This window comes from Camelina sativa, chromosome 16, assembly GCF_030686135.1.
Source record: "Camelina sativa cultivar CO46 ecotype springtype chromosome 16, ASM3068613v1".
Taxonomy (NCBI): domain Eukaryota; kingdom Viridiplantae; phylum Streptophyta; class Magnoliopsida; order Brassicales; family Brassicaceae; genus Camelina; species Camelina sativa.
The window spans coordinates 30,158,304-30,184,137 of record NC_141895.1 but is presented as its reverse complement, the minus strand read 5'-3'; the positions used below and the strand labels follow the sequence as shown (position 1 = coordinate 30,184,137).

The 25,834-nt window shown below is 37.2% G+C and overlaps 6 protein-coding genes and 2 pseudogenes across 12 annotated transcripts; 1 reads left to right on the top strand and 7 right to left on the bottom strand.

Annotated features, from left to right (window-relative positions):
* Nucleotides 1-1,786: 1,786 nt before the first annotated feature.
* On the bottom strand, nt 1,787-2,987 carry LOC104752920 (cytosolic sulfotransferase 5 pseudogene; annotated as a pseudogene).
* A 202-nt stretch (nt 2,988-3,189) lies between these two features.
* On the bottom strand, nt 3,190-6,108 carry LOC104752919 (beta-ketoacyl-[acyl-carrier-protein] synthase III, chloroplastic). The gene is made up of 8 exons (XM_010475185.3): nt 5,472-6,108; nt 5,110-5,258; nt 4,876-5,012; nt 4,678-4,783; nt 4,480-4,598; nt 4,211-4,275; nt 3,898-4,123; nt 3,190-3,695 (listed from the first exon to the last, which is right to left on the bottom strand). Exons 1-8 carry the CDS (start codon nt 5,660-5,662, stop codon nt 3,474-3,476), a joined length of 1,215 nt encoding a protein of 404 aa, XP_010473487.1. The 5' UTR covers nt 5,663-6,108; the 3' UTR covers nt 3,190-3,473.
* Nucleotides 6,109-7,886: 1,778 nt separating this feature from the next.
* On the bottom strand, nt 7,887-10,894 carry LOC147926108 (putative disease resistance protein At1g63360 pseudogene; annotated as a pseudogene). The gene has a single exon (XR_015584769.1). The product of XR_015584769.1 is annotated as a putative disease resistance protein At1g63360 pseudogene (transcript).
* A 3,061-nt stretch (nt 10,895-13,955) lies between these two features.
* On the bottom strand, nt 13,956-17,478 carry LOC104752915 (putative disease resistance protein At1g63350). 6 transcript variants are annotated; one of them, XR_015584768.1, is made up of 5 exons: nt 17,339-17,478; nt 17,133-17,169; nt 14,488-17,036; nt 14,316-14,407; nt 13,956-14,222 (listed from the first exon to the last, which is right to left on the bottom strand). XR_015584768.1 is itself a non-coding variant. In XM_010475179.3 (5 exons), exons 1-4 carry the CDS (start codon nt 17,345-17,347, stop codon nt 14,335-14,337), a joined length of 2,658 nt encoding a protein of 885 aa, XP_010473481.2. In that variant the 5' UTR covers nt 17,348-17,478; the 3' UTR covers nt 13,956-14,222; nt 14,316-14,334. The 6 variants fall into 6 exon arrangements, 3 of the variants coding, with proteins under 3 accessions (XP_010473481.2, XP_087348077.1, XP_087348078.1); XM_010475179.3 differs by having other exon boundaries at nt 14,316-14,397; XR_762033.3 differs by lacking the exons at nt 17,133-17,169; nt 17,339-17,478 and having other exon boundaries at nt 14,488-17,106.
* LOC104752916 (uncharacterized) lies at nt 17,107-18,435 on the top strand. Its single transcript, XM_010475181.3, has 2 exons — nt 17,107-17,445; nt 17,540-18,435. The coding sequence occupies exons 1-2, from the start codon at nt 17,137-17,139 to the stop codon at nt 18,362-18,364; spliced, it is 1,134 nt and encodes a 377-aa protein (XP_010473483.2). The 5' UTR covers nt 17,107-17,136; the 3' UTR covers nt 18,365-18,435.
* On the bottom strand, nt 18,385-21,131 carry LOC104752917 (flavin-containing monooxygenase FMO GS-OX-like 4). The gene is made up of 7 exons (XM_010475182.3): nt 19,756-21,131; nt 19,601-19,671; nt 19,367-19,519; nt 19,194-19,276; nt 18,971-19,106; nt 18,726-18,899; nt 18,385-18,627 (listed from the first exon to the last, which is right to left on the bottom strand). The coding sequence occupies exons 1-7, from the start codon at nt 20,315-20,317 to the stop codon at nt 18,448-18,450; spliced, it is 1,359 nt and encodes a 452-aa protein (XP_010473484.2). The 5' UTR covers nt 20,318-21,131; the 3' UTR covers nt 18,385-18,447.
* Nucleotides 21,132-21,482: 351 nt separating this feature from the next.
* Nucleotides 21,483-22,508, bottom strand: LOC147926107 (glutathione S-transferase T3-like). Its single transcript, XM_087491954.1, has one exon. It carries the CDS (start codon nt 22,506-22,508, stop codon nt 21,672-21,674), a length of 837 nt encoding a protein of 278 aa, XP_087348080.1. The 3' UTR covers nt 21,483-21,671.
* A 2,221-nt stretch (nt 22,509-24,729) lies between these two features.
* Nucleotides 24,730-25,395, bottom strand: LOC104754132 (glutathione S-transferase T2-like). The gene has a single exon (XM_010476278.1). The coding sequence runs from the start codon at nt 25,393-25,395 to the stop codon at nt 24,730-24,732; it is 666 nt and encodes a 221-aa protein (XP_010474580.1).
* Nucleotides 25,396-25,834: the final 439 nt, after the last annotated feature.

The window sequence follows — 25,834 nt, the reverse complement described above, 5'->3', positions numbered from 1 at the left end:
ATATATACTAACACTTGTGTCTTAAGGCAGGCCACATGATTTTTATATAATATAAATAGAATATCTTATCACGATCATGTCAGACCTGTATCATCTAACAATGGTGATTCGTGAAGATAAATGAACTTCGATTACGACAAAAAAAAAATTAAACTTCGATTTGTATTTCCTTTTAATATTGAATTGATCCATCACGTGAAAAGATCTTCAAAATGCACTTTGTTTAAGTAAACGAAATTAGAAACTTATTAAGCGTAGCAGGAAACTAAATCGAACCTACGTTTGGTTTTTCCTATTTGGTAATCTGAGTTTCACTTTTCGGTTATCTGAGTATAATTTTTGGTCGACAATCTTTATGGCTCAAATTAAATGATTAGTTTGTCCTAATTATACTTATTGAATGAGTTTAATATGTCATTTTTGTATGCGTATAACTAAATTATCAAATGGAGGTTTTAGACGACTCGTCATGCTATTTAAGAGTGGCATAACCAAAAATTTGTTCATAATCAAATTATTTTTTTAGAAGAGCATCTAAACCAAATTATCAAATGAAGTTGTATTTATATCATATCATGGATATTTTTTTTTAGACAAAAATTACGAATAACGTATTGAATTTCATTCAATATTTGTTTTTATTGAAATCTATGTAGTTTTTAAGAACTTTTGTAAAAGCAATGGCTTGTTTTCATATATATATATTAGCCAATTCACTCTTAAATTGAAACACACTAGCTGATCTCTTTCACTAGGTAACTTTTGTTACGTACTTACGTTATAATTCTTCACTCTTCCATTATATTTTTGTGTTAGCTATTTAGTTTTCTTTAGTTTTTGTTTGCCTGATTTTTTCTGTACTATATAATTGAATTAAAATAAGAAGACAAGATCTCATAAATTTTCGCAAAAAAAAAAAGGACAAGATCTCAAATAATTAAAATAGACAAAACTTATAATTTGTTGGACGTGGGACAACTCGATCCACATTTAAAAGACCCATTCGGTCTCATGCAAAGAGTCAAAGAGACGTGCTCTTCATAAAATTATCCAACAAATTTTAACACAACTTTCCTACCCATTTTTTTTTTCTTTAACACATATCGGAAATGATTCAATAAAGATGGGTATTTTAGAGACATTGTGTGTAAGTTATCTCATCCAATATTTTATAAAATAAATGTATATTTTTTTTTTTTTTTTTGAACAAAAATTTAAATGTATACAAGATCTGATTTTTCGGATGACTTGAATATTTGTATCAGATTGACGGACGACACATGCAAGCAAATAAATTTAGTCAACTAAACCCAATATCAGTTTAAAATCTACGAATATCGTCTTAATTAACTTCATACGTGGCCGTATAAAATTATTTTAAGCTAAATGCCAATGAATCTTGGTAGAATAGTAATAGAGGATTAGACATCGATCTGACTTGGATATGACTCAGACGAACACGTTTTATATTTATCCTTTTTGTCCTCAAAGACTCAAAGTTATCTGTCATTTGGTTCACCCCGAAGAACAATTCCCATTTTTCCTTTACAATATTGTTTTATTAATCTTAAGGTTTTAAAACTAAAAGTACTGAAAAACTAATACAGTTGCAGACGGTTGTGAATTGGGTCTTGGAAGAATCTCAAGAAAACATAATAAAGATATATTTTTGAGGTGAACATCCTTTTAGTATATATATAGTTGTATTAAACATGAATAAACACTTCCACCAAAAACAAAAGAAAATTCAATTTCAAACCCTAAGATACTTTTTATATAGTTGCAATTTTGCAAACGAAAGCGATTTTTTTTATTAACAATCAAAGTACATTACTAAGGAACATAACAAGGGAAGGTACTCTTATTATGTTGCATCAAAGACAACCTAAACCATATCTAGAGTTTCAAACCAGAACCTTCGAGTTTCTCTTGGATGATCATGTCTATCTTGTTCTCCATTTCAGGAGTAAGATAATTCTTCCAATCACCGACTTCCCCCTTTCGGAAATAATCCTTGTGATCCACGTTATTTATTCTTCGGGTTTTGTTGACCTCCAAACCGCTCAGATTACGCAAAGAGTAAAGATCCAAGATCTCCTCCACGGATCCACTCTCTTCTTCTTCCTTAGTAAAAGAACACCCCAAGATGTCCGCAAGTCTCTTGATCTGATCACGAGGCTCTGCTTTCATTTCCTCCTACCTCATGAAAAGAACATGGTTGGGGTCTTCTAAGCTTACTCTCCAATAGCTCAGGACATGTTCCCAAAAAGGTCCATAATAGATAGCTCCGCTACAAAATGATTTGTATATAGACTCGAGAATGCTTCTGTCTAGTTCTATTTTATGCATTGCGCTTATGAAAACCACCACGAGATCAACGTGTCCTTTGCGTTCTTACACATGTAACACAATCTTGCAAGGAGAGTCCTTGAGTGTCTCTTGCATAGTGTGAAGTGGCATGTGAGTCGAGAAGAGCCTAGGAAATGATGAGAAATTGTCCAAGTCAGGACTTGATGAGCTTTCCATATAGATATCAATCTCTAAGAATGGTACAATCCCATGAGGATTTTCAGAGAGAAGAGGATGATCATCAGACGAACGGTGCTTCGATTTTTCAAGGAGGGCGACAGTGAGGGCCTTGAGCCATGTAGTGCCTGATTTGGGGAAAGAAGCGAGGATTATATCGGTGTCTTGCGGTTTAAAACCTCTCTGGAAATTAAGAACGCCTTGGAGAGTGTTGTAGTAATACCAACATCCTTGATACTTACAAAGCTTCTTCCCTTGGCCATCTGCGTCTGAAGAAAGTGGAGAGATCAAACTCTAAGTTTCTTCGCTTATCTTGTCGCCTCTTACGGTCGAAGGACGCTCCTTCAGATCCATTCTACTTAACAAAAGATGTGTTTAAGGTTTAAATGAAACATATAATAGAGATACAAGTGAATACGCCAATTATACATCTACTTTTACTTAGATGGTGCATTGGATTCTCTAAAGTGATTTTTAGTTGAGAAAATCTTGATTTCACACATGACACACGAGTTTTTTATATAATGTTTGATTCTAAAACCTCAATAATTTGCTTTTTTAGGTAATGCGATTAAATAAATAAAAATATGGTTGGTCATATGTCAACTTCAAATATTGGGATTGAAATAGTTCTCAAAGACGGAAGAAAAAAAGATTAAGCAATTGGAGAAATTTTGTCTTTTAACATTACAAACAAGAAATGATGAAAGAATGCTATTTTTTACTTCTCTTTTTCATTATTAGCATTCGAAATAACTAACAAGTTAAACAAAGTAAACAACAAATGAAACTTTCAACAAAAAGAGAGACCGAATTCAAACAAAATGCGCTTTTACCTCTAGGTTTAATCGGACCAAACAAGACCTATTAAACCAAGTTTCCAGTGTTCCTCGAGGGAGTAAAAAACCTTGGCTCTGAAGTAAACTTACATGTTGGACATTAGCCATTCATCTCCATCGGACAATTGCTGATCCCCACGTTAAACCGGCTCCAAAACCGGATGTGGCTATGGTATGTCCTGGTTTAACTTTTCCGCTTCTCACTGCCTCATCAAGAGCTAGAGGAATCGAAGCAGCGCTCGTGTTACCGTAATTAGCCAAATTCGATATGACTCGCTCTGGTGGAAAATGAAGCCTTGTAGCCACAGAGTCTATTATTCTCTGGTTCGCCTGCAAATATATTTCAAAAACTTTCTGTTTAACCATTTTTCCAGTACAAAAGATTGAAACTTTCGCCATTTCAACTCGAGTTTCAGCTCCATTATCAATGGAAACTGAATTAATGATAAGTATACTTGAAAGCTCTAAACTTTCCCCCATTCAAGCTTGAATACATATCTATTAGCAATAAGATTTTGATAAGAAGAGTAACCTGATGGAGGAGGAGCCAGTCGATGGCAGAAGCAGGAAGACCAGCTTTTTGCAAAGCAGACTCAATAGATTGAGGAACACATTTGACAGCAAAGCGAAACACCTCTTTTCCATTCATCTGAATACAAGAATATGAAGATTGTTTTGGTGGAAAGTCTCCAAACACCGAGCCATTGGAGCTTGATTCACCATCAGTTTGGGATTCTTTAACAGAAGCATTCAAATGTCTGCAAAACAGAGAATCTTACTGTGGGTTCTTAAGGGAAAAATAAGATGGATGTTATGCCAAGAAAATGGAATGTGAATTTTAATACCTTCGACCGTCCCCATCGCTGTGCACATCAAAACTAAACAACCCATCATCTTCAATATCACAGGCCTGCGCGAAATGAAAGAACACTTCTTTAAAAACAAAGGTTAATCTTCTAAGCCACGGTATGATATGCAATGTGGCAAGCACTGTCTAATGATTATGTTACTTACTAAAGGTTATACTCTGTTTCATTAAGTCAGTGAACATTATATACGAACTTTGAATATAATGAACTCTCGAGACTGTTCAAAGCTTTATAAAGCACAGTACCTGAACAACCACAGCACCAGCAGCGTCCCCAAATAGAATGCAGGTCCCTCTATCCGTCCAATCAACAAACCGAGATAAAGAATCAGCTCCAATCACTAAAACATTCTTAAAACCTCCCCCTGAAAAAAGAAAGCGGCAACAGTTATACACTTATCTTACTAAAGTACTCATCAAGTTTTCATCATAGTTGACTTTTACCCCTTATATGACAAGCAGCTGAAACTAGACCCAAAACAAATCCACTACAAGCAGCTGTGATATCATAGGCCAATGGGTTCTTTGTGCAACCAAGTGCCTTTTGAATCTGTCATTAACAGAGAATTATCACGAATCAAACAACAAGAACTCTCTTACTCCAACGAAGAGAAATTTTAGAATCAAAGGGTCAATAAATACCTGTGGCGCAGCACCGAATAGATCATCAGGAGTGGAAGTGCACATCAAGACTAAGTCAATATCTTCAGGAACAACCTCAGCCATTTCAAGAGCTTTGGTAGCTGCTTCTACTGCTAAGCCAACCAAGCTATCTTTGCCTTCAATAGTAATTTTACAAATTAACGTCTCTCTCCACATCACTGAATGATACTCTTTAACTTATCATAGCAGAACAAACCAATGTTATAAGTTTACCTGAAACAACTCGACGATTGCGAATACCAGTACGAGTAGCTATCCATTCATCATTAGTATCGACTATTTTCGCAAGATCATCATTAGAAATCAAAAGACTTGGAACCGCTGATCCACATCCAATCAATTTGCAGCCACTCGGCACTAACCTTTAAGTGAATCAAAGACCATTTAAATGCATTACTCAAAAGCAAAACTTGTAATAAATTTGGTTTAAAGATCATCTTAAAGCTAAAGCTAAAGACTCTACAATAAAGATGTGATTTTTTTTAATCCTAATAGCAAAAGAACGATCTTGAATCAATGGGATATTAAAGAATCTGAGAAGAAGAGAAGACATAAAGATGTGACTTTTATGTCACCTGGGTCGTTGATATTGAGAAGGAGACGACGAAGCATCCTTATCGACAGAGCTGAGGGTAGAGCACAAAACCCTGTTAGAGAATCGAGTCGAAACACAAAACCCAGATCGAGAAACTCCAATCGGAACATTGATTCTGCTTCGTAGGTTAGGAATCGAAGGAGAAGTGAAGAACCCAGATGCATTCGCCATTCTGATTGAATTGAATCGAAGAACAACGAAACGAGATTGGTTCAATGCAAAATCAAGGATCTTTCTTTCTATCTATCTCTTTCAGCTCGAATTTAGCGTAATGCCAGAGATTGCATCACCGGAATGAATGAGAGAAGAAATTACGAAGACAAAGATTCGAATTTTAGCTTTTTCTTGTATTGCGATTTTGTGTGTATGTGTGTGTGTGTGTGTGTGAGAGAGAGAGAGAGAGAGAGAGAGAGAGAGAGAGTGTAAAGAAAAAAAATCAAATCTTCGGAAGTACCGAAGCGAAGAGAGGAGGAGACAGGGGAGGTGAGTGTGACAGGTCAGTTTTGAGGAGATTCCAATGCCATTCAAAACTAAACTACTCCCTTTATTTGTTTTTTTTTTCAATCAAACCAAATTTATTCACAAACTGACATGTAACACCCCCCAAATCATGTGGTAAATGGAAACATCAAAACATATCAGTATATAACTTTCTTTGTAACTTGGAAAACGTATTATGAAAGTATTGATTTCATTGACTATCAAAACAAGTACTGCGTGATAAGTCGAGATAGTGATGATGATTCATATGTAGAGTTTTGAGAGGAACTCATGTCACATTTCATTGAGCATTGGCTCCTCCTAGCTGAGTGGTGTGTTAGTTAGTTTTTGTGTATGTTGTTGTTGTTTGCTCGAAAAAGGTTGGTCACTGTAAAATTTCCTATGATACCAAAATTAATGCATCAGGATATGATAAACATAATTTAACTCCATAATATAATATACTATGTATATACACTTACTAGGGTGTGTTAATTTTTTTTTTAAAACGGTTGGAAACGCATGTTATCAAGTAATTTGGATGTTTCTTGAATTACATGTGTTACTATGAATATATGGGACATAAACAAAAAAGGTGGTTGAGTACCGGTCATGTATTAGTAGGTGTTGGGTGAACAACTTGAAGAAGAATAGGAGATTAACCAAATCCACTTTTAATTTAATTGATGTGATTAAAATTTAAATTAAGGTGTGGCATAGAAGAAGAGTAAGATTAAACCGAATCCACTTTCAAAAATATAATTGAAGTGAATAAATTTAAAGGAATAAAATTTATTGCCAAAAGAAAATGTAAATGTTAGAAAGAGCAAATGTTGTCATATGTAGTTGGTTGTGTGGTCAGTGTGGACCGGTTTAATAAAAAGAAGCTTCATAGTTTGGTGGCTGAGACCTTTTACGGATAGAGAGAAGACCATGAGATCATGTTTACGGTAACAGAGTAGCCACAAACCACATTCAAACACACAAATCTGTAATCAGACCAAATTAAAGACAGAAATATGAGTAATGATAAAGTGGATTTGGTTTAATCTGATTACAGAGCATGATAAACTATAAACCTATACACATGAACGTAAGAAGCGGTGGTTGGTAGCTTCAACCTCCCATTCAAGACCTTCAGTCCATTCTTTCTCTCGGTGTTTGAGCGAAAGGCTTTTTAGCTTTGGTCATCCTATTGCAGCGATTGTCTTTAGACAGGGAAAAGGACCAATCTCTGATTCTTCAGACCTACAGTAGCCTTCTCTTTGCTTATTAGATCTTCTAGTTGGTCTGAACACTCAACATCAATATATGTAAGAGTTGGAGCAAACATCAGCCACGTCAACTCAACTCCGGTAGGCATATTTAACCTTGTACACACACATCAGAAAGACTCAAGAAGCATGGATTTACCGGATTTCGAAACAGAGAACTTGTGTTGCTTTGAAATGCACGTCATGTGCAAGATGCAACTTCTCAAAATTAGTGTAATCTCCCAACACAAAACGATTCTCCATCCAATCAAGCCATGGACGCAAATCAAACCTAATTGATGAGCTTGGAGTTACAGTTCTCCAATCTTATCTCCCTAAGAGCAGAGCACACAAGCTCTAAACACCCACAGTGATCGCGCAGGATACTCTCACAATGATCCACAACACTTCTATTTAGTCAATAACACTGACTGGACTAGATTTTTCACTTAACTCTATCAGCTCCCATTATCTATCTTATCATCATCACAAGAAATTCACATCTCAATATATAAAGTTGCAACCATTTTCGATAGCCTTTAAAGTATGGTTCATGTGAAAGGCATACAAAAGAAAAGAATTATAAAAAGAACTCATAGAAAGCAATACAGAGTTTGAAAGATGATAGAGATAAATAGATATGGAAAGCAGAGAGAGAGAGAGATAAAAAGTTTCCCTTTGGAACAAATTAAACCCAAAAGATGACTTTATCAACTTTGAACTTGCTCCCTTAGTAAGCCTCTGTCAGTACTCCTATTATCAAAATTAACACACACAAAAAGAGACAAGAGGCATTAAAGATGGAAGCAGTTAGAATCCTTGAAATCAAATAAGAGAAGAGGAGAAATGTTACCATGAATGAAGATAAGAAGCGGAGTTTTGTAGCTTCGTCTTCCCATTCCACACCTTCAATCCATCCTGGAGATTCGTCTTCAATCCATCCTGGAGATTCGTAACTTATGATGCATCCATTTACACCCTGCTTGCCACTTTTGGAATCGAGTGGAAGCTTTTTCAGATTTGGACATCTCCCTACAACGATTTTCTCTAGACATGGAAAGGGTAGAGGACTCCAATATATATTCTTCAGCTTTGGTAAATTTTTCAAATGAAGTTCATTCAGCTTTTGGAAAGGAACATTCCCTGATTCTTCAACTTCACAAGCTTTCTCTTTGTTTATTATATCTTCAATGTCGTATGAATCAGAAATAAAAAGAGTTCTAAGATTTGGAGCGAAGATCAGAAACGTCAATTCCCTCAGGCCTTCACAACCTCTTATATAAACATCCACGAGGCTCAAGAAGCTACATATCCTTCCTATCTTTATCTCAGGGATACGACAGTACTGAATATTGAAATCCCGAAGCTTGTCAATAGATCCTAAAAGTGATATTCCAGTTGATTCAAGATGTCTATTTGGTGATGATACATATTCGTCAGAGATCTCTAGAAATCGTGTACGACTCATCAGCCTAAGAGAGCTCAAAAATTGCTCCAGACTTGGAGAAACATTGAAACTTGTAGTTAAAATCTCTAAATGTTCCAAAGTTTCCAACTCCTTCACTGTGTCGAGATCCCATGGCAAACCAGATTCACTTAATTTCAAAACTTTCAGATTATACAGACTTGATATCCCAGCAATACTTTGAAGCTTCTTTGTATACCCCAAATCCAAGTGAATTAGTTTTTTCAACTCTTGTAGTACCTTCTTTGGCAAACAACGTATATCAGTTTCTCTCAAGTTGAGATATTGCAAGGAAACTAGATTTGATATTCCTTCCGGCAATTCAGAGAGAAGGAAATTACCCGATAAATCCAAAACAACTAACTTTGGCATGTAATTGAAGAATTGACTCGAGATATCTTTCAATTCACCCGAGATACAACTACATTCTGACATTCCCATGAGGAAAGTTGTGAGTTCCATACATTCAGGACTCCCAACGAGATGAAGAATCTTATTCTCCATTAACGACATCCTTCGCACAATGTTCCAATTCTTCACCTTTGGAATTTTACGTAACCCAACACCTGCCCGCACAATGAAGGCCTCTTTTTGTGTTCCTAATTCAGAAGCGATCCATAGGGCCATTTCACGAACAACGTCATGCATACGCACAACACCTCTTCCCAACTCATCATCCCCCTCCATCAACAATGATGCGCGGGCAAGACTAGCAATAATATCATAACCCTTGTCCTCAGCCTTTTCTATACCTTCACTTCCATCTATGATATTCTCGCATATCAATTGCTCTATCAAGTCATCTTTCACAATTTCAGCATCTTCTGGATATAAAGCACAATATAGCCAACACGATTTAACATCTTCCTCCTTAAGACTATCGTAGCTATACTTCAAAAGCGGAAGGATCTTATCGTCCATGCCAAAAAACTCTGCAGCGTATGAATTCAAAACATGTATCGCATGACGCCATTCTTGTACCTTCGTCTTGGATGACATGGTCTCGCCTATGATTTTGAGAGCCAATGGTAAGCCACAACATTTTTTAGCAACTTTTCTTGCAAGTTCGGGGATTCCCGGATCGCTTCCAAGTGTTGTTTCACCAACCTTTGTCTGGAAAAAATCAAATGCGTCATTGTCTGCCAAGCATTGGACTTCCATTGGTTTTTCAACCCCCATTTGCGCACATACATCCATAGAACGAGTGGTAAATGCCAATTTACATCCTTTATGTGTTCTTGGATCCGGAACTCCGATTTCAGCTAAATTCACCTGCTCCCATATGTCATCTAAAAACAACACAAAACTCTTTTCCTTTAAGAATTTGAATAAACAGCTAGTCTTTTGCTTTTTATCCATTTGTTTCCATTCCTCTCCATTACGACCAACTTTCTTAGCGATTTCCTCTTGAATCTCCTCCATCTGTGAGTCTTTAGATACCACAACCCAAATAACGTAGTCAAATCCCCGTCTATCGTTACTGAACTTATTGTTGATTTGTGTGAGAAGAGTTGTCTTCCCTACACCACCCATACCGTACATACCCATAATACCAACTCCATCTTCCATGAGATGTTTCCATGCCTTCTCGAGCATTGTTTCTTGACCAACAATTATCGGTTCAAGAGGTTGTTCCTCCACCCCAGGCGTTTGAGCTTGCTCAGCGATCACGTTAAACTCTTTGTTTTTCAGTTCCTCAACTTTTCCCAACGTTAAGAAAACACTTTTCCCGTAACGGTGGCTTGACAGTAAACTCATAGAGCAAAACCCGAAAAGACACATCCTTTGAAGTTGAACATCTCTATCATAAAGAATATCACTGACTTCTTTTTCGACAATCACAACTCTATTAAGCCATACCTCGAATTCGGCAAGCCTTTGCAGACCTCTGCCCTCCTCAATTGTGAGCCGTCTTGACAAATCATCCCGCTTAGCCTTGAGCTCCTCCATGGTTCTCTCTAGATCCACAAGATTCTTCTCGAGATTTAGAATATATCTTACACTCGTCTCTAGCCATTCAGAGACTTCATTTACACACGGATCAAAGGAGGGTATCGAGAAAGGGAGACCCATTTTACAGAAATTGAGAGATCTGAAATTTGAAGTTTACTAATTTGAGCGTACGTACCAGAGACGATGCAAAGAACAATTGAAGAAAAGACTATTACGTTTTGGTCCACTCGAAATAATATTAAATTCTCGTTCGAGTGAGTCTAAAATATGAGATACTTTGCATGGTTGAAAAGCACCGACAGCCTTTGCCGACAGTGACAAATTTTTTTTTTTTTTTGCTCAATTGTTTTCAAAGAAAAAAAGGAAAATCTTTTAGCTTCGAAAACATCGGATACCAAAATTGTAAGATCTTCAAAACGTTTTAATTACTTTGGTGGGTACCCGAAGCAGTAATTACATACTTATTACACTGACACTTTGAATAGTCGTTTAAAATAAAAATAAAAACTGTGTTAGATAGAATAGTCTTCTCCTTTTCCACAGAACGTAAACACACACGTTGTAGTGAAACAATATGAGCAATCACTTAGCAATCTTCTCTCATGCCTTTCACTTTCTGTCGTTTATATGAGCCACTTCACTTCAGATGCAGTTAGATCGGTTTGTGTACATATTGTAAAATGTGGAAGAACCCGAACAAGTGAGGGACCAAAATCGAAGCGAAAATCAAAGAAAGATTATTATGGTTGTTTGTTTCTTCCAAAAGTCATAGAATACAGAGGAAGTCAACGGAAGTGTGCTGAAAGCTTACTTGGCAATTTGGCAAAGACTCTGTTTCTTCCAGAGGGTTTGGTGTTGGAAGCTTAGCGTTTATTATATAAAGAGCTTGTTTGATACTTTCGGGGATCATGCTTGATGATGATGTTATGTTGTGTGAGACTTTTGTCTCCCATCGCCGTGCATGAGATAGTGAGATAATGTAAAATCTACGTGAGATTTGTTATAATCTGAAAAACGGAAAAACAGAGAACCAATGATTAAATTCAAAATAAATTTACATACTTTAAAGTACATGAATAATCTTAGAAAAGGTTCAAGAGCCCTTTCCTGCACCTCAACTCAATGGTTTGAGCTTGCTCAGCAATAACTTGGAAAATTGCCATTTTGAGTTTCTCAATATTTCTTATACAGTCTTTGAAGTTCATCCTTCGAAAACTAGTTTAGAAACTTTATCCATACTAGTTATACGCGATATGTCTGATGATTCTAATTGCAAATCACTGATCTCTAGAGCTTGTGTACAACCACTGAACTGGTCCAAACCTGAATCTTAACTGATTTCTATTGTTAACACTTCAAAATGTTCCGAGACTTGCAACTCCTTCACCGTGTCGGTGTTGTCTCTAACTCTTGAACCTCGTAGTTTCAATACTTTCAAATTCAGTAGTGCAGAGATTCCAACAATACTCAAAAGTTTACCCGTCCACTCTAAATCCAAGTGACGTAAGTTTTTCAACTCTCGTAAACCGAGAGGTAGACATTGAATACTTGTGTGCGACATGTTAAGATATCTCAACGACACCAACTGTGATAATCCATTTATGTTATAATCATATATAACTTTTTTTGTTACTTCGAAAACGTATTATGAAGTATTGATTTCATTGACTATCAAAACAAGTACTGCATGATAAGTCGAGATAGTGATGATTCATATGTAGAGTTTTGAGAGGAACTCATGTCACATTTCATTGAGCATTGGCTCCTCGCTGAGTGGTGTGTTAGTTATTTTTTGTGTATGTTGTTGTTGTTTGCTCGAAATAGGTATTTCCTATGATACCAAAATTAATGCATCACGATATGATTAACATAATTTAACTCCATAATATAATATACTACGTATATACCCTTACTAGGATGTGTTAAATATATATATATTTTTTTTAAGTTGGAAACGCATGTTATCAAGTAATTTGGATGTTTCTTGAATTACATGTGTTACTATAAATATATGGGACATAAACAAAAAAGGTGGTTGAGTACCGGTCATGTATTAGTAGGTGTTGGGTGAACAACTTGAAGAAGAATGGGAGATTAACCAAATCCACTTTTAATTTAATTGATGTGATTATAATTAAATTAAGGTGTGGCATAGAAGAAGAGCAAGATTAAGCCAAATCCACACTTTCAAAAATATAATTGAAGTGGATAAATTTATTGCCAACAAAAAAAAAAAAAAAAAGAAAGAAGAAGCAAACGTGAACGAAGATGCAAATGTAGCCATATGTAGTTGGTTGTGGACGAAGCTTCATAGTTTGGTGGCTGAGACCTTTTACCGTTTTACGGATAGACAAAAGAGCATGAGATCATGTTTAGAAATAAAATAGCCACAAATCTGTAGAGTAGAATCAGACAAATTAAAGACAGAAGTGCGAGTGATGAAAAAGAAAACAATTCATATCGTGAAACGTCTTAGAGAAAATTAGTTTAACATATGATCATAAGAAGCGGTGTTTGGTAGCTTCAACCTCCCATTCCACACTTTCAATCCATTCTTTCTAGCGTCGCGGTATCAATATGAGTATATGACAAGTCTTTTCGTCTTTAGACATCCTATTGCAACGATTGCCTTTGAGCAGGGAAAAAGGTAGATGACTAGATGAGTCCAATAAATCTCCAGCTCCGATACACTAAACAGGCGTAAGAAGCATCCCTGATTGGCTGATTCTTTACCTACTTGGTCTGAACACTCAACATCAATATATGTAAGACTTGCAGAAAACACTAGCCACGTCAACTCCGCCTAGGTTACTACTAGAAGCATGGATTTATCGGATTGTGCTACAGAGAACTTGTGTTGCTTTGAATGCACGTCATATCAATCTTAATCTCAGAGATAGTGGAGCCAAGGAATTCTAGAAACTGGAGGTTGTTCATAGTTGTCAAAAATGATATTCTAGATCATATGATTCTAGTTGAAGACCGTTGATATCTAAATCTCGATTACAGCTCATAAGCTTGTGAGAACTTAAAAAGTGAACCAAACCTGACATATCATAACCAATAGGCAAACGTACCTATGGTTGAAATTTCTAATTTTCCCATCCCTTAAACTGTTCTTAGATCCAATGGAACACCAGAACCTCGCAATCTCAATACATTTAAATCGACAAGACTTGATATCCCAACAATACTCGAAAGATCCATGTGAATTACTCCAACTTTTTCAACTTTTGTAAGCGCGGAGAGGCAGACATTGTCTACATGTTGGATCATTAGAAATCACAAGACTCAGAACTGCTGATCCACATCCTAATCAATTTGCAGCCATTCATTACTACCCTTTAAAGTATGTTTCTTGGCATTCAAAGAAAGAAAAAAACTCACATAAACCAATACAAAGCTGATTTCACAGAATGCAAAAGACAAGAGAGATGAAGAGAATTCATCAGAAAAGCAATATAATAGAGAGATAGAAAGTTTCCATTTGGAATAAATTAACCCAAATGACGACTGCATTACCAACTTCGAACTTGCTCCCATAGTGATTTGGGAATATTGGGTCCTCCTATAATCAAAACTAACGCAAACAAAAAAAGAGATGAGAGGCATTAAAGAAGGAAGCAGTTAGAATCTGTGAAGATCAAATAAGAGAAGAGGAGAAATGTTAGACCTCTAGGCATATCAAACTATCAGCTTCTCGTCCTCTCAATCCATTTCTTCTCAACGTAACTTATGAAGATTCTATTATAACCCTGTAAGCCACTTTGAAATGGAAGCTTTTTCAGAGTGGAAGCAATTAGAATTCTTGAAAAACAAATAAGAGAAGAGGATAAATGTTAAACCTGTCGGCGTGAAGAACTCGAAAAGCGGGTTTTAGTAGCATGATCCTCCCATTTCACATTGCAAAACCATTCCATATCTCTGTATCCTATGATGAGTCCATTTTCACCATGCTTGCCACTTAAGGAATCGAGTGGAAGCTTTTTCAGATTTGGACATGCTTTTACGTACAAATTTTGTAGACATGGAAAAGGTAAAGGACTCCAATAGATATTCTTCAGCTGTGGTAGATCAGCTAAGTGAAGATTATTCAGCTTTGCAAAAGGAACAATCCCTTCATAAACTTTCTCTTTGCTTATTATATCTTCGAGTTGGTTTGCCTTTTCAACAAAAAGAATTCTAAGATTTGGAGCGAACATCAGAAACGTCAATTCCCTCAGGCATTTACAATCTTCTATACGCACTTTGACGAGGCTCAAGAAGCTGCATATCCTTCCCATCTTTATCTCAGAGATAGTGCAACACTTGATGCTAAAATCACGAAGCTTGTCCATAGCTGCTGGAAGTAATATTTCAGATGATTTAAGATTGCTATTATTCATGATCTTTAAAGATTGTGAACAACTCATCAACCTATGAGACCTCAAAATGTTCTCTTTACTTGGAGTACGATCGATGGTTGTGGTTACTAATTCTAAATCTTCCAAGGCTTCCAACTCCTTCACAGTGTCGTGATCCCATGGGAATTGAGATCCAGATAATTTCAGTACTTTTAAATTGTCTAGACTTGATAACCCAACAATACTCGAAAGATGACGTGTTTTCTCCAAATCCAAGTGAATTAGTTTCTTCAACTCTTGTAAACCCGTTGGCAAATCACGTATACCAGTACCTGACAAGTTGAGATATTGCAAGGAAACTAGTTTTGATATTACGGGAAGTTCATAGAGATAATAGTTATCTGATAGATCCAAAACAACTAGCTTCGGCATGGACTTGAAGAATTCACTCGATATATCTTCCAAATTCGTGCTTTGAAGGAGCAGAGTTGTGAGTTCTATACATACAGGACGGCTAGTGAGATGAGAAATCTTGTTATTCATCAGTGACATCCTTTTCACAACTCTCCAATTCTTAATCTTTGGAATTTCATGTAACCCTACACCCGCACGCACTATGAAAGCCTCTTTTTGTATTCCCATTTCAGAAGCAATCCACAGAGCCATTTCACGAACAACATCATGCATATGCACAATATGTACTCCATCCTGATCAGTAGCCGCCTCCATCAGTAATGATGCACGAACAAGAGTACCAATTATCTCATAACCATGGTTCTCTGCCTTATCAATACCTTCACTTCCATCTATAATTTCCTCACATATCCAATACTCTATCAGTTTTTCTTTTGCAACTCTAGCATCTTCTGGAAATAAAGCGCAATATAGCAAACACGATTTTACCTGCTCCCCCTTAAGACTATCGTAGCTATACTTCAAAAGTGGAAGGATCTTATCGTCCATGCCAGAAAACTCTGCGGCGTATGAATTCAAAACATGTATCGCATGATGCCATTCTTGTATCGTTCTCTTGCATGACATGGTCTCTCCTATAACGTTGAGCGCCAATGGTAGGCCACAACATTTTTTAGCAACTATTCTTGCAAGGTCGGGGATTCCTGAATCGCTTCCAAGTGTTGTTTGTCCAACCTTCTTCTGGAACAAATCAAATGCGTCATTGTCTGCCAAGCATTGGACTTCCATTGGTTTTTCAACTCCCATGTGTGCACATACATCCTGTGAACGAGTGGAGAACACCACTTTGCATCGGTTCTGTGGTGTTGGAACTGGGATTCCAATCTCAGCTAATTCCACCTTCTCCCATATGTCATCTAAAAACAAGACAAATTTCTTCTTCTTTAAGAAATTGAATAAGTGAACCACCTTTTGACTTGTACTTTTTTGGTTCCACATCTCTCCACCCAGATCCACTTTCTGAGCGATATCATTAAGAATCTTCTCTACTTGCAACTCTTTAGATACCACAGTCCAAATCACAAAATCAAATCCACACCTAGCGGCATTGAACTTATTGTTGAGCTGTGTGAGAAGTGTTGTCTTCCCTACTCCGCCCATTCCATATACACCCATAACACCACCAACTCCATCTTCCATGAGATGTTTCCACGCCTTATCGAGCATTGTTTCTTGACCAACAATTGTCGGTTGAAGAGGTCGTTCCTCCACCTCAGGTATTAGAACTTGATCAACAATCACATCGAAAACTTCACTTTTGAGTTTCTCAACCTCTCTCAACTTCAAGAAAACAGTTTTACCGTAACGGTAGCTCGACAGTAAACTCTTAGAGCAAAACCCACAAAGACACAACCGTTGAAGTTGGACATTTCCAGTACCAAGAATATCAATGACTTCCTTTTCGATAGTCTCAAATCTATTAAGCCATACCTGGAATTTGGCAAGCCTTTGTAGACCTCTATCCTCCTCTCTTGTGACCTTTCTTGATAAATCATCCCGCTTAGCCGTGAGCTCTTCCATGGTTGTTTTTAGAGCCACAAGATTCTTCTCTAGATTATGAGTATAACCTCCGTTCTCTTCTAGCCATTGAGATACTTTATTTACAGATTGATCCAAAGATATTGAGAGGGAGACACAATTCCCCATTTACCAAAAAAGAGTTTGAATCTTACTGATATGAGCAAAACGAGAGAAGATGCGGAGCCATCGCTGCACAGAGACAGAGAAAGAGATTCCACAAAGTTAAAAAAAAAAAAAAAAAGAAAAAAAACTGTGAAGCAGAGAGCAAAGAAAAAAAGTTTTGCTTTATGGACGGCAACCGTAACAAATAATAATAGAGACAAATTCCTTTTTGGCTACTTTAAAATAGATTTCTCACTTTATGCATCAAACTGTAGCTCTTGTGTCATTGTACGCTTCTCCTTCTCCACCAACAGGTCCGACACACACAGTGAAACATCAATCAATATGAACAATCATCAAACTGTGAGATTCCCTTTTTCCATTATGCCCTTTCACTTTCTTGATGATATTGAGATCTCTCCAAATTATAGTCATTTGAATTATCTTGATCAAGCAGGTGTTGAGGCAATTGGAGCCATGGTGTGAGCTTAAAGATAAAGTGGTTCTTGTGACAGGAGCTAACTCTGGTATAGGAAGAGAGATCTGTCTTGATCTAGGCAAAGCTGGTTGTAAGATTATCGCAGCTGCTCGTCGTGTTGTTCGTCTCAACTCTCTCTGTTCTGAAATCAACAGCTGCGGTTCAACCGGGATCCAAGCCGCAGCTCTTGAGCTAGACGTTTCATCCGACGGAGCCACCATTCAGAAAGCGGTTAAAGAAGCTTGGGAGATCTTTGGAAACATCGATGTGTTGATCAACAATGCTGGAATCAGAGGTAATGTCAAGTCGAGTTTGGATTGGTCAGAGGAAGAATGGGACAAAGTCTTTAGAACCAACTTGACCGGATCTTGGCTAGTATCCAAATACGTATGTCTTTTAATGCGTGAAGCTAAACGCGGTGGCTCGGTGATAAACATCTCGTCGATCTCTGGACTTCACCGCGGTTTGTTGCCTGGTGGACTTGCCTATGCTTGTTCTAAAGGCGGTGTTGATACCATGACGAGGATGATGGCTATTGAGTTAGCTGCTAACAAGATCAGAGTGAACTCGATCGCGCCGGGGCTTTTCAGGTCAGAGATCACACAAGGTCTTATGCAGAAAGAGTGGCTCAAGAAAGTTACTGAACGGACTGTACCGTTAAAGATGCAACAGACTGTGGATCCGGGGCTTACATCTCTCGTGCGCTATCTCATTCACGATTCTTCTCAATATGTCACTGGGAATACATACATTGTCGATTCAGGGACTACACTTCCCGGTGTGCCCATTTTTTCTTCTCTCTGAATGTCTTGTATGCTCGTACATTGTGATAATAATGAAGTATATTCCAATAAATGGCAGTATTGGCATTCTCAGATTTTGTTTCTTTATGTGTACAAAGAGAAATCTTGGTAAGCTTGAGAAACTAAGTGATGATCTTCCCATTCGTCTCTATACGTCTCTGGATGGGCTCTCTTCCTCATACCAGTCGTTAAATACATCTCTTTCCTCCATTCCTCTGTTTCTGGACATCCACATTGTGAAGCCAACCAATTACTGTATTCAAACTGCGAAACAACAAAAATGGTGTTAAAAATGTTTCTGTTTAGGTTTCGGTTTTAGATTTGGTTTCTGAGAGGAAACATAAGTTGAAGATAATTCATACTTGAGTAATCCCCATTTGGTGAGTATATCGCTTTGCAATCCCTTCGGCTTCAAGTGTAGAGTATAAGGTTCTGATTTCTTTCATCATATTTTCCTTAGAAGGCAGCGGGATCCGACCTGACAAAACACCTGCAATCCACTTGCTTTGCAGCTCAAACATAGGAAAAGGTACAACCTGAAATAGAATTAGTCACAGATTATTCAACAGATTAAAAAGGTAAGGGAAAATATGAAATTGCTGTATACCTTCCATGGTATCCCAACGAAGGAGAGCCACGGTGCAAATGCTGGAGGGAAGACGTCTTTGTACAATGGGCCAACACGGTTATCATCTACAGTAACACTTCCACTGGTTTCAAGAAACGGAAAGTGATACTTATACCTATGGAAAGTAAAAAAAAACCACACATTCAACAACAACCAAACAAAACTGAAAATCTCAAACCAAAAACAAAAGAGAGATGAATACCCAGTGCAATGCATAATAACATCAACTGAAATCGTTTTCCCGTTCTGAAAAAGCACAGAACCATTCTCATGGACACGCTCAATCTGTGCAAGATTCACAAAAACACTTATGATTGATTACACTCCTGAAGCAAATGAGTAGGTACTAAAATTGGAGTTAGCTAGCTAACCCACCATTGAATGCATCCATAGATTACTGTAACCAGACCGCTTGATAAACGTATCAGCAGCATTTGACCTACCAGCCACATGAACCTCTTTGGCAACTCTAGCAATATCCCTACTTATATCATCAGCACTAGCAGAGTTCCCTATAAGCACAACAACCTACAAACCAATACAACACCAAAACTTCACATAACATCAAACCAAAGAATCTAACGTTAACATCTTCAAAAATTGGAGTACCTGATCTTTGAACGGTTCAGGAACACGATAATTATGGCTATGCATCTCCTTCCCTGGCCAAGAACTTATCCCTAAAAGTTTCCAAATACACAAAATCACAATCACACTTCTTCTCACTGTTTCTATGGAAACTTAGATGAATCAATGGAGATTACCAGGAATCTTAGCGAGACGAGGTTCAATGTAATGTCCATTACAAACAACAACAGCATCGTATATCTCATCACGACGATCTCTCTTCTCATTCGCCGTTGATTCAATCCTCCACTTCCCGGTTCCTTCTTCACTCGCCGGAGCAACCTTCAGAACCGAAGTCTCAAACCGAACCATCTCCTCAATCGCGAACTCCTTTGCGAAATTTTGCAAATACGCCAAAACTTCACCATGACTCGGAAACCTCCTCGGATCTCTAGATACCGATTCACCGGAACGATCGACGAACGGGAAGTCTCTGTATCCCATACACTCACGGGGGAGATTAGTTCGGAGAGAGCCATAGACGCTCGAGTGAACGACGGATCGGGTCGGGTCAACGCTTAACGGATCGGGTTCGGTGTGATCGGTGTAGATCCAGGTTCCGCCGACTTGTTTTTGCCTCTCGAAGACGACCACCGAGTGACCTTCTCGTCGGAGCTCACGCGCCGCGACTAGTCCGGCTGCTCCGGCGCCGATAACTGCCACGTGGTGTGATCTGATTGGTGATAAGGACGGTGCCATTTGGTTGGGTTTTTTTTACGAGCTTCGTTTAGCGATGGTGAGAAATAAACTAACGGCCCAAAAACTCATGAACCACACAATTTAAAACACTGCGTTTTATTATCACTAAATAAACTAACTAACCACTTCAAATTGAAACACTTGCATTATCTTGGTTTAATAGACTTTGTATAAACCATTTTAATACAAAATAAATAGAAGCAAAATGAATACAAAGGCAAAATATACAGCCTGCAAATGAAGGAAGAAGAACTCATTAACAATAATGAATTAAGCCTTCTTAAGAAACCAAAACAGGGAAGATAACATGGATTTGGAATCATAGAACAGAAACAGAGAACAAATGATTCATTAACTCATTCCATTCACATAGAACAGAGAAGATAACAAGGCTTTGGCTTTATCATTCTGCAGAAAATTGTAGTCAACTTTACCATAGCAAGATTATAAATTTCATTCGCTACAAATCACAGAATCTCTGTAGCTTATGCATTCATATACACATATATTCATTAAGCTTAAGAACACCTAGTCTGGTTATAAAATAGAGCTGAGACACAACACAAAATCTTTATATAATAGTGAATGGAGACAAAAAAAAAAAAGCTAAGTAGATTCTTTCCTTGTCCTAAAACAAACCCAATATAGTTTAACCCTAATTAATCATATCAATTCAGAAAAATCAGATTCTACAGAGCAACTGGTTTACTAAGACAATTGATGAGTGGCTACTTCCATTCCACTAACAACACACATCATATCATAAACCTGATGCAAGATGAGAAATATGCATCAGAATTATCTAACCTGAAGATAAAGTTCGACATAGTAACAGTTCATGGCCTTTCTAAGTCTCTTTGGCTTAAGTTCATCAGATGTCAACGTCTTCCTCAAGAGTTGAGGTCTGAGACAAAAGCACAAATCAAGATGAACATCCGAGACAAAGAGCATGATGATCTGAGTCCAAGAACACATCAACATCATCTTAGACAAAACACGTTATGCATGATGAGACATGCATCAGAACCATCTAACCTGAAGAGTTGAGGTCTGAGACAAAAACACATCAAGATCAACATCCGAGACAAAGAACATCATGATCTGAGTCCAAAAACACACTGAGACAAAACACGTTATGGTCTGAGACAAAAAACTCATGGAGATCTGATCAGAGACAAACAATAAACATTCTCTTGATCGTGTCAATGTAACAGAAACTCTAAAACTCTATTAACAAAGAACATAAACTAAACTCATACAACTGAAAGACCAGAAACTGATTTTGCAACACAAAACAAGAGTAAACATCTCTTGATCGTTCCAAAGTACATAAAACAGAAACTCTAAAACTAATTTAGCTTGACAACATGTCATTAATTAGCTTGTTCTTTAAAGCCATTTCCATTTCACTAAGTGGCTCTGTTTTTGAAAGGAGAGTGTCAAGCAATCTATGCTTACTAAGCTTCTCTTGCAAAGCATAATCCTTTTGCTTAATCTCCCACATCCTCTGAAACTCAGACTTGTCTTCTCCTTTCACAGTGGAAGTTTTCCTTTGAGGTATGGCCTGTGAAGAAGCCTGAACACGAGGAGGAGGAGGAGGAGGAGGAGGAGGAGGAGGAGGAGGAGGAGGCATTGCTTCATCATCCTCTCCATCGCTTAGTACTACTAGGTGGGAGCTTGAAGACTGAGCAGAACCCTCCTCACACTTTCTTCTTTTTATAGCCATTCCAGTCTTCTTAGTAAATGTAGAAGATGCACACCATTTAGGATCATGTCGAAGCTCTCTCCAAGCATGCTCCAAGATAAACTTCACCTTGTGTTCATCGAAGTAAATTTGGTTTGCGAGCTTCATAACATCATTCTCACTCTGCCCAGTTGATGATTTCTGAGTTGTTGTTCTTGCAGCCTCATCATAGCATCTAACAAACTTGCAAACTGCATCATTAATCTTCTTCCACCTATGTTTACAACAGTTTGCCTCTCTCTTTGGAAAACCAAAAAGCTTCGGACTTGATGCACAACAAGTTGCAATGCGTGTCCAAAAGGCTTCAAATCTTGGATCTTTGGTCGTGTTTAGCCACGCAGTGATGAGTACAACATCTTCTGTGGGTGACCATTTCATTCTTGGTGGTCTACGGTCTTTACTTGGAGTTGGAGCATCAGAATATTGGGTACTAAACGAAATGTTCATGAAGCCTCTCAAAAGATTGACGATATGGGATTCCTAGTTTGTGTGTGTGTTAAATGGAGAAGGAAAGAGAATTTTAAGGGTTACCCAGAAGCGCCCTCTAACCATCGATTCGGATCTAGAAAGATTGAAGATTTTCGAAGCTTCTGCGAATCGTTAGATCTGTACTTGGAAGCGTGACCTTCTTCTTCTTCTTCCTCGTCTAGTTTTTGTTTGCTCGATCTGATTTCTCAAATTGGTCTATAATTTATTTTTAACCCTAGATTTATCATAAAAGGGGTGTTATTGAATGGTGTATTTTAATGGAATTAGATGTATTTTTAAATGAAGGTGAAATCTGCTGTTATACAACAGAGATTTGATTTTGTTGTATTTTAGAATGGATTTTTTTATTGTTATTTTTTCGTTCAAAACATGAGTAACACAAATATACCAGCTTTTTAATCTTTGACTTAGAAAAAGTAGAAGCAAATAAAATTTCTCAAAATTATTTTTTTCCTTTTTCTATCTAATAGAGAATCTGATGCAACTAGTGACATCTATATCGCCGAGTTTATTCATTGCTTGTAACATGACAAGAAATAGCTCAAGTAGTTGTTGACCTCAGGCTCAGAGCCGAGCCTTCTTCACCGATTCCCAAAACTCTATAAACCTCATGAGCTTTCGAGATTGTAGCGTACAAACTATTGAGAAAATGGTGAAAATCACGGTTGTTAGGATTCCAGCATACAAACTATTGAGAAAATGCTTTCTCTTCCTCAAGTTCCACACAATAACACAGTTCATGAGCGCCCCATAAGTCTGACTGATGGATGAATCTTTGCAGAAGTATCTAAGTTTGTTAAAGTAGTTCTCAGCTGCTTCTAAGCCTTTATTCTTTGCAATTTAGATCCAAACGAATTTGCGTGATCAAATATGCAGCCTGCAAATGAAGGAAGAAGAACTCAATAACATAATGAATCAAACTTTCTTAAGCAACCAAAACAGAGAAGCTAACATGGCTTTGGAATCATAGAACAGAAACAGAGAACAAATGATTCATTATCTGATTCATTCACATAGAACACTCTGCAGAAATTGAAGTCAACTCTCTGATTCCACGCGTATAGTACGTTAAGTTTCTTAAATAATGAAAGAAAATGACATTACCAATTCGAACACAATGTACAGAGTTCTTTCAATATTTGTTTGATCATTAGGGATGGAGAAAGGTAGATGATTAATTACTTAACTTAATTAATGGAGGATCTATGATTTTCAGATCAGTTATTATGATAAGGAAGCTTCTTGAGGATACTCAACAATAAAAAGTGACTTACCGATTTTGCAGGCCAATGCTGTGGTACAAACCCCACCATTGTATATGGAGAACTCTCCCAAACGTTGAATGCAAAATCTACCATGTCACTAGCATAACATAGCAAGATACAGTTTTCAGGCTAAGGTATTCACAAAAACTATAACACCACTTACCATAGCAAGATTATAAATTTCATTCGCTACCAAATCACAGAATCTCAAAGCCATTGACGAGTGGCTAATTCCATTCCACTAGCAACACACATCATATCATTTCCCTGATGCAAGATGGGAAATATGCATCAGAATCATCTAACCTGAAGATAAAGTTCCACACAGTAACAGTTCATTAGAGCACCATAAGTCGACAGATGAATCTTTTGCAGAAGTATCTAAGTTGTTAAAGTAGTTCTCAACTGCTTCAAAGCAATTAGATCCAAACGAATTGCATGATCAGAGAGACAGATAATGTCATCTTCCTCTTCTCCATCCAATCAAAGATCTGAAATGTTATCATTAACAACGACTCCAATTAAACCATAAAACTATTGAACTCACAAACATAAAAATGTCATTCGAAAGAAGTGAAATTACATTCAGAAACGAGTATATAGATGATGAAAACGTAATTGGGGAAACGAGAAACATAAAACAGACCTCTAGAACATCATGATCTGAGTCCAAAAACACACCAACATCTGGGAGACTGAGACAAAAACACATCGAGATCTGATGTGAGACAAACAATAAACATCTCTTGATCGTGTCAAAGTAACATAAACTCTAAAACTCTATTGATAAAGAACATAATCCTCATACAACTGAAAGACCAGAAACTGATTTTGCAACACAAAACAAGAATAAACATCTGTTGATCGCTTCAAAGTACACATAAAACTCATAAAACAGAAACTCTAAAACTAATTTAGCTTAACAACATGTCATTAATTAGCTTGTTCTTTAAAGCCATTTCCATTTCACTAAGCGGCTCTGTTTTCGAAAGGAGAGTGTCAAGCAATTTATGCTTACTAAGCTTCTCTTTCCTCTGAAACTCCACCAAAGACTTGTCTTCCACTTCCACAGTGGAAGTATTATTGGTCACAGTCACATTCCTTCTAGGTAAGCCCTTTGAAGCCTTAACAGCAGAAGGAGGAGGAGGAGGCATTGCTTCATCATCATCCTCTCCATCATGGCTTAGTTCAGGGTGGGAGCTTGAAGACTGTGCAGAACCCTCCTCAAACTTTCTCTTTTTTTTTTGAACAGATGCATCAGCACACCATTTAGGATCATGTCGAAGCTCTCTCCAAGCATGCTCCAAAGTGAACTTCGCCTTATGTCCATCGAAGTAAATGTGGTAGGCAAGCGAGATAACATCATTCTCACTCTGTTCACTCTGTCCACTTGATGATAACTGAGCTGTTGCAGCCTCGTAGCATCCAACAAACTTGCAAACCGCATTGTTGATCTTCGTCCACCTCTGTTTACAATGAATGGCCTCTCTCTTTTCCTGACCAGCAGCAAGTTTCGGACTTGATGCGAAATAAGTTGCAACGCGTTTCCAAAAGGCTACAGTTTTTTTGATGCTGTTCATTTTTGATCTGCACTTAAAAAACCAAATATTTGATCTAATTTTATTCTGCTTGAACTACCTGATCTGCTCTCCATTATATGCCTTCTCCATTCAAAGCCTATAAGTTCTATATTTTATGTTGGTTATTTTGTTTTCTTTTTAGTTTTTACCCTAGATTTATAAAAGTGTAGATTACCCCCAATTATATATTTTGGTGAAGCATCACACATGCAATTAACAAAAGAAACAAAAAAACTTGATTACTAAAATATTTTAAAATTTTACTTGGCTAAAACTACTTTTAGTATAAAACATATATATATATATATATATATATATATATATATATATATTCCAACACATACCACCTTCTTATTTTTTTCAAAAAAAAAACTCATTTCCTATCTCTGTTGCCAATAGATTGATATTTTATGATATATTTTTCAAAAATATAGTTTTG